Here is an 8,557-nt window from a genome sequence, read left to right on the forward strand (position 1 = left end):
GGTGAACCCTAACCTTAAGGTGAACCCTAACCTTAAGGTTAAACCTAACCCTAAAGTGAACCCTAACCTTAAGGTTAAACCTAACCCTAAGGTGAACCCTAACCCTAAGGTGAACCCTAACCTTAAGGTGAACCCTAACCTTAAGGTTAAACCTAACCCTAAAGTGAACCCTAACCTTAAGGTTAACCCTAACCCTAAGGTGAACCCTAACCTTAAGGTTAAACCTAACCCTAAAGAGAACCCTAACCTTAAGGTTAACCCTAACCCTAAAGTGAACCCTAACCCTAAGGTGAACCCTAACCTTAAGGTTAAACCTAACCCTAAAGTGAACCCTAACCTTAAGGTTAACCCTAACCTTAAGGTTAAACCTAACCCTAAAGTGAACCCTAACCTTAAGGTTAACCCTAACCTTAAGGTTAACCCTAACCCTAAGGTGAACCCTAACCTTAAGGTTAAACCTAACCCTAAAGAGAACCCTAACCTTAAGGTTAACCCTAACCCTAAAGAGAACCCTAACCTTAAGGTTAACCCTAACCTTAAGGTTAAACCTAACCCTAAGGTGAACCCTAACCCTAAGGTGAACCCTAACCTTAAGGTTAAACCTAACCCTAAAGTGAACCCTAACCTTAAGGTTAACCCTAACCTTAAGGTTAAACCTAACCCTAAAGTGAACCCTAACCTTAAGGTTAACCCTAACCTTAAGGTTAACCCTAACCCTAAGGTGAACCCTAACCTTAAGGTTAAACCTAACCCTAAAGAGAACCCTAACCTTAAGGTTAACCCTAACCCTAAAGAGAACCCTAACCTTAAGGTTAACCCTAACCTTAAGGTTAACCCTAACCTTAAGGTTAAACCTAACCCTAAAGAGAACCCTAACCTTAAGGTTAACCCTAACCCTAAAGTGAACCCTAACCTTAAGGTTAACCCTAACCCTAAGGTGAACCCTAACCTTAAGGTTAAACCTAACCCTAAAGAGAACCCTAACCTTAAGGTTAAACCTAACCCTAAGGTGAACCCTAACCCTAAGGTGAACCCTAACCTTAAGGTTAAACCTAACCCTAAGGCTCTGAGTGAACTCCGTGAAGCTCTTCCTCTGGCACCAAAGATAGTCCAGTGGTCTATAACGCTGACACCCAGCTGGAAAAGACCTCATGACGACACGGGTTCGAGTCCCGCTCAGGTAACACACATGGTTCAAGGAGGGAGACATGCAAGGTTACAGTTCATGGGGACTGAGGTCCCTGTTAGCCTTCATGTTCAGAGTGCTCAAGGTTTCAATGTTGTACATGCAGTCCAAATAATACAAAACTAAAGGTCAACAACAATACAAAGTATTTAACACAAAGTAAAAAAAAAAAAAATCCCATTAATACATTTTAATGCTATAGTATGACTTTTTTTTCTTCATATTTCGGTCGCCGTGACCCGCTGATCCCCAACGTGCAGCGCCGCATATCAGTTTTAATTTTGAAATATATTTCTTCAAGTTGAAACAGTTTCCGTCTGAAGCTGTAAAAACTTCATTCATGAGGACTGAGTGTAAACAAACCACATCACGTGACCAGAGGAGACCTGGGAGTGATCATGTGATCGGGGACTTCAGCTTTCAAAGTAAATATGAGGGGGAAAAAATGCACTGATAACTCTCTGGACACATTTAGACGATGAACCTGAAAACAAGAAAAGTTGTACTATTTGAATAAACTTAATATAAACTGAATTAGTTATAACCCCGCCCCCTCTACATTTTGAAAAGTGTTTCGACCCATTTCCTCTCTGACATCCGGAAGAAGACTTCAACTGACTTTGTGACTTTCTGTTTTTCCCTGAACGTTATGTCGGGACGTCATCATGTCTCCGTGAGGAGGGACCGTCTCTGCTGTCCGATCTGTAGCAGCGTCCTCCGGGATCCGGTCACCGTCCCCTGCGGACACAACTTCTGCAGGCGGTGCGTCCGGGACCGCTGGGACCGGGACCGGGACGGCGGCCGGCCCTGCAGCTGTCCACAGTGTGGCCGCAGGTTTCCCTCCAGACCGGAGCTGGTCCAGAACAGCACCCTGTCTGCGGTGGTGAGGGACACGGAGAGGAGACACCAGCAGTTGGACGGGTCCCCGCAGGTCCAGAAGAAAGCCCGCAGCAGCACCGGAACACCGGACGGGACTCGGTGTCGCAGACACCGCAGACCTCTGGACGTTTACTGCTGCACGGATGAACGGATCATCTGCGATCTGTGCGCCTCCAACGAGCACCGGGGACACCGGATCGGCGGGGTGGAGGAGGAGCGGAGGAGGGGGGAGGTACGGAGACACAACCGGAGACAACCGGAGCAAAAAACAGGACGTTTCCGACTGTTTTTAAAGTTTTATATTCAGGAAGTCAACTTCAATCCGTTTAAACCAGTTTACTGAGACAATGAACCGATTTCTGAAAGGTTCTGTGATTTAAGCCAAGAGTCAATAATCAGTCATTAATCTGTGGAAACTTCATCAAATGAAGCAACAGTATTAAAAACGAATTCATTAATATCAGACTGAGTTCTTAAAAATATAGCTGACTAAAGAAAATATTACTCAAATATGTTTTAAAAGCAGTTCAAACTTCCCTCTCAGGTAAATAATAGAAATATCTTTAATCTGTTTCTTCTTAATTAAGTTTGCAGACAAAAAAATGTTCTGGTATACATTTTTTTTTTTTTTTTTTTTTTTTTTAAATAATCAAAGATCCTCTTTCTTTAATAAAATAAATAATATATGGTTAAATATGTCTGAAGGAAATTGTTAGAAAATGACTCAGAGGGTGGATTCAAAATCAAACATATCGGACATTTATTCTTGCAAGAAGGAGCAAATGCATGTACACTCAAAGAAAGATGTCCAGCAGTGCTCAACGTCTGTCCTCCGCAGGACAACTTTTATACAGTTTAACAAACAGTTGACAGTCACTCCCACGTCCTCTCGTATTTCTGGTTAGCTCTGAGTTCGGTTGTAGGTCACAAGATAAAGACACAGAGACGGCGTAAATGAGACAACAGAAACATCCTTGAGCAACAGGTATATAAGTATTTCTTATTTCCCATCATATCCCTCCTGTTTATACAAAGTATAACATGTACTTAAAAAATAAAAGAATCATCATGAGGAAAATCATAGTAATCACACAGTTATTGTTGAGTATTGTTCAACCAGACATCATCTCCATTGCTACTTCTCTCAAGTTTCAGCATGGTATCCATTATTTTATCACTCCTCAGTGTCTGAGAACATGTCCTGATCTCCAGGGAGGAGAACAAATACGTCTTCATCAGGGGGTTCAGTCGTAGGTAGAATCGGTGTCGTATTAGTGGTCTCGTACGTTTGGTCAGTTGTAGTAAATCGCATATAAAGGATGTCCTGTTTAGTCAATGTAACATTGATTAGTCTTTGGATCAATCCTTGGATACGGGGATTACAACAACAACCACAAATAATAAGTATGGCTGCTATAATTGAAACACTAGTGAAACAGGTGAGGAACAGGTCTGTCCATTTACCAAACCAAGATTCCATCATCCTGGAAAAATGATCATCAATCCCAGCATTTACAGCAAGTTCCTCACTGAGGGCGGTAAGACCCCGTAGAGCCTTGGTGACAGATCCATCTGGTGCTGTACTGTTAGGAATAAACGTACAACATACAGAGCCAAACATTTTACATATACCCCCCTTTGTCAGCCAGCAGCATGTCCAATGTCATGCAGTTCTGCCACGCCATAAGACTAGTTGCATCTGTTCGCTGAGGCCCTTAACAGCATCTCATGTATAGGACCTAAATGTGGGCGTGCCTCGGAGCATCCAATGCAGTCGGCTTTGCCCGTCATCTGATCTGAGTACTGCATCCACTGTAGCCACATATTGGTATCACCATAACCCGTCTCTAGTGACACCACATCTGTAAATTTAGTTATTTTCAATCGTCGGACTACAGGATCTACGTGTGAGCTCGTATTTGCAACGCTTTGGCGGGATACCGTGGTGGCTGGTTGTACTATATTTATTTGGATCAAGCCCTTTGGATCTGTCCCAGGTACAGCTGCCCCTCGTACTAACAGTCTGGAGTCGCATTGCTTTGGATCCTTCAGTGTCAGTATTAAGGTGTTGCAGTTTTGTACGTGACAACCTGGTGCAGTAGATCCTTTAATCAGAGACAGTCGTTGTTTTAGGTCGACACAGATGCTACCATGCACAGATATTTGTCTGACCAAACTAAGCTGCAGTCTTTCCCCTTGCAGGGAAGAACCGCACATGCGTCAAACATGAGACTGGCCTGTTGCCCTTCCGTGAATGTGAGAATTAATGCTCCCTGTACCCGGTACTGATTTTTTGTTCCTTGCATATTTTCCACCAGCCTTTACACATGCTCTTTTAGTGCTGTGAACTTTGTCAGTAGTCTGAGGTCCTATTGTGGTCTTGTCGTCTGATGTCTGATTGTCAGGTATGTTATGTTCGCTCCGTACCAAAATATGGGGAGTACTATGAGCAGAGCTGTGACTATCAGAAAACAAAGGTTCCTCTGAGGCCACAGAGTCCTATCCTCCTGAATGGATGCCATGTTATGCTGCCTTGAGTCATTTTAGCTGAACTGTCCATCCACAGATATACCAAAATAAGCTCACCAGAACCTACTCGCCAGGGTGTTTGTTGGTTTCTTCACTGGTTTGAGACAAGTACCCCTATTGGTATCACCTCCCTTTGTAGCCAGACTTCACCACAAGGGATATGTTGGCTTACTGAATCTGGTATGTCTGAGTTATGTGGTTCAAGCAAAGGTCTCATCCTTCTGCAATGGCTGAGGTGTATCCAGGAGGTCCGTTCAGCAATCCGAACTGCTGTCGAGGTAGCCAGGAGTATCTCGAAAGCTCCTTCCCACCTGGCAGAGCTCCAATATTTATTTTTTATCACCTTAATGAAAACCCAGTCCTCTGGTTTTAGGTCTATTGACTGGTTTTCCACCACCTGCGCAGGAGGGACAACAGAAGACATGATATCTTTTCTTTTTAACATTTTGGCCATGTAGTCTGCAGTCGTCTGGTCAGTTGTCTCCTTCTTGTCCACAATAGGTCCAAGTTGTGGCATGTGACAGGGATGTCCGTGTATCATTTCAAACGGTGAGATGCCTCTTTCACTGGGTAGAATATGCATATTTAATGTTACCAGTGGAATGCATCTCATCCAATTCCACAAAACCTGCCATCATCTTTCTCAATTTTAATTTGATTGTCCCATTAGTTCTTTCCACTCGGCCTGCTGACTGTGGATGGTATGAGCAGTGATGTCTTCACTGTGTCCCGAAAGCTGTAGCTAGGTGTTTTATAATGTTCACGAAATGTGTCCCGTTGTCACAAAATATATTTTCTGGTATTCCAAATCGTGGTATAATGTCCCTTGTCAGCGCTTTTGCTACGGTCAATGCATCCGGTGTTTTAGTTGGGAATATTTCTGCCCACTTTGAAAAGGTGTCGATGATAACTAGGCAATATTTCTTTCCTTCGCATGGTGTTAATTCAATAAAATCCATGCAGAGATGTTGGACTGGATACTCTGGTGAAGGGAACCGGCCCCTTGTGGGTCTCATGTTTCCTTGGGGGTTGTGTTTTGCACATATAATACATGTCAAACAAAATTTTTTAGTAGTTTGTAAAGCCATATGTTGTAAATGCTTGGTTTATTATAGATACCATCCCTCCTGTTGAGACATGGTTCAACCCTTGGCTCAAGAGGGGCGCATATCTATATAAACTTTTTGGGAGTATCATCTTGCCTTCCTGTCATCTCCGTAAATCATTGTCTTTTTGTTGTGCTTTATTTCCCTTCCACTGTTGTTTTTCTTGTTCTGTAGCATTATTCTGCATGTTTTTTAGTATCTCATTGTCTACAGGTTCAATCTCTTGTGCGTTTTGTGTCATTATAAGTGTGTGTGCTGCTTTTTTGGCTTCCTCATCTGCCTTGCGGTTTCCCCTTGATACCGGGTCATTCCCTGTTGTGTGTGTGGCACACTTACATATCGCTACCTTCTTGGGGAGCTGTACGGCCTGTAATAATTGTAGTAGCAGATCCTTGTGTAGGATCGATCGGCTTCCCTGTTGATGTAATCATACCTCTGTTTTTCCACTGTTGCTCAAACACATGACAGCATGCAAATGCATAACTGCTGTCTGTCCAGATATTCACTATTTTTCCTTGTCCTATTTTACAAGCTTCAGTTAAAGCTATCAGTTCGGCTGCTTGTGCAGAATAGTGTGTCAACAGACTCCCTGATTTTAGGATGGTTTTTGTTGTGACCACTGCATATCCTGTGGCATTTGTGCCGTCTGTGTTCTTTTTACATGAGCCATCTACAGACATAGTCAAATCAGCGTTTGCATATGGTGTGTCCGCCAGGTCTTCTCGTGGTGTCACCCTTTTCTCTACTGTGGCAATGCAATCGTGTGGTGTGCTGTCGTCTGCAGTCGGTAGTGGAGGGGTTTAATGAAGTACATCGTTCTATAGAGAGATGAGGTTGTGAGAGTAGTATCGCCATGCATGAGAGATGTCGAGCAGGCGACATATATGTGATCTTATTTTGTAGAAGGAGAACTGCCACTGCGTGTGGTACCTTCAGGGTCAGTTGGTGGAATAACACAAGGATTTCAACCAGGAACAATAATCAACCAAAGCAGAAATTCACATCATGAAAGCTGTGAATCTGAAATCTGGCAGCTGTTACATCCTCTTTCTCTGCACGTATTTAATTGGAGGAATCTTGTCTCTCCGTCTGCCGACACACAAGTCTGGTATTAGGAATGGCCTTCAAATTCATACGAGATAATAGACTTTGTGTCACTGGGACATGAGTTGTAGAGTCGTTCATCTGCTGTGGGAACCAACCTGGAAGACTTTCCTGTTGGAAGGACACTCAAAGCTCATTTTCTAATTTATAAACAAAATTTAAAGGAATTATTAAGATGCAGTGGGAAGTTTTTAATTTTGAGTTTAACACTGAAACGTGCCCAGAAGGATTTATAAAGTCCCCACCTGCATGTAATGAATGAAATGATTAGAGTTTTGGAGTTACAGGTAAATAGGACAAATAAAAGGATGTAATGAAACGTGTTTAAAACTAATTTCAGAAATGTAAGTAAGTCCTGTTTGTCCGTTGAACTCTGAAGGAGGAGCTGAAGACGATGAGGACCGAACTCAAACAGCATCTCCAGAAACAGGAAGAGAAGTGGGAGAACCTGGGGAGGATGCCGGAGCAGGTTCAGGTGAGGAGATCATGTGACCAAAGTGTCTCCGTATCATTGGTGCCGTGTGCGTCCATGTAGACGCTCACCTGTGTGTGAAACAGGAAGAGGCGGGGCTAACGAAGAACTACTGCGAGAGCGTCATCGTGAACGTCATGGACTCCCTGCAGAGACACTACCGGTCGCTGAGTCAGCTGATCGGAGCTCAGAGGGAGGCGGCGGCCGCTCAGGTGGACGCCTCCCGACAGAGACTGCAGGTGAAGATGGAGGCGATGAAGAGGAGGGACGCCGAGCTGGACCGTCTGGCTCAGACTGACAGCAGCGTCCACTTCCTGCAGGTATGGTGATGACATCACTGGAGGCTCTGTGTACCTGTCTGACAGCTCACCTGTCTGTCTCTGTATCCTCACAGTCGTGGCCCTCGGTGCGGCTCCTCTGTGAGGAAGACCTCCTCCCTCCTCCTCCTCCTCAGGACTCGGAGGATCCTCTCCTCCCCTTCCAGTTCACTAAGAGATCCGTGGAGCAGCTCGGGAGGAAGCTGGAGGAACTCTGTGACAAAGAGTTCGCCTCCATCTGTCAAACCGGTGTGTTTCTGGACTGACACGTAGAAATCTATTTTCATTTACAGTTTTAATTCTCTTTAAGATGATCTGAGTCTTTATTAGTTCCAGCTGAGAGCGGAGAGCAGCAGGAGTCAGAAGAAGAGTCAGATGATGAAGATGACGTCCAGCCCAGATATGAAGCCAGCAGCTCACCGCTTCCTGGTTTGTACCTTCAACTCTTTAAATGAGAAGGAGTTCATGTTTTTAATTATGAAGAGTTTCTCTGTTTATTATCTCATGAAACGTCCTGAAAAACAATGAAAAAGAGGTTCTTAAATATTCTTTACGCTCCTTGATTGGCTGATGAGATTCAGGTGTGCAGCATCAGTTATACTAAATGTATATTCACAAGTTTATTCATAATTATCAGAATAGATGTGGTGACTTAGTGGATTATAACTTTTGAAATGTGGTTTACTCTGTTTTGTTGGATATTTAAATTTTTTTTATGTTTATCTATATTTAACGGCAGATAGAAGGAGAGGATGAATATTTAAATATTAAGTTTAAAAAGAAGACGTTTAAAGTATGTTTACTCTAAAAGAAACAGTTTGTTGTGCAAAAATATGAATCCACTCATTATTTAACTTTACTAAGACAATCTTAGGTTTTAAGTCACTGTTGAAACTCAGCAAAATAGTTTGTGTGAAATATTTATTAAGGATATTAAAGTGTGCAGATTTTTCTGAAGTACCAC

The 8,557-nt window shown here is 43.2% G+C and overlaps 1 protein-coding gene across 2 annotated transcripts in view; it reads left to right on the forward strand.

The window, feature by feature from the left end:
* The first annotated feature begins 1,791 nt into the window (after positions 1 to 1,791).
* The window catches only part of LOC138200752 (tripartite motif-containing protein 16-like protein), an 8,511-nt gene continuing 1,745 nt past the window's right edge, over positions 1,792 to 8,557 (forward strand). The window contains exons 1-5 of one of the 2 annotated variants that reach the window (XM_069153636.1): positions 1,792 to 2,297; positions 7,184 to 7,279; positions 7,363 to 7,596; positions 7,671 to 7,842; positions 7,924 to 8,022. In XM_069153636.1, the coding sequence (XP_069009737.1) occupies positions 1,836 to 2,297; positions 7,184 to 7,279; positions 7,363 to 7,596; positions 7,671 to 7,842; positions 7,924 to 8,022 (1,063 nt within the window). In that variant the 5' untranslated portion in view covers positions 1,792 to 1,835. The remainder of the gene's footprint in view (positions 2,298 to 7,183; positions 7,280 to 7,362; positions 7,597 to 7,670; positions 7,843 to 7,923; positions 8,023 to 8,557) is intronic. The other variant, XM_069153643.1, reaches the window with a different exon arrangement.

This window comes from Embiotoca jacksoni, unplaced genomic scaffold (assembly GCF_022577435.1).
Source record: "Embiotoca jacksoni isolate LCO1_2020_lvr unplaced genomic scaffold, fEmbJac1.0.p SCAF_1, whole genome shotgun sequence".
Taxonomy (NCBI): Eukaryota; Metazoa; Chordata; class Actinopteri; family Embiotocidae; genus Embiotoca; species Embiotoca jacksoni.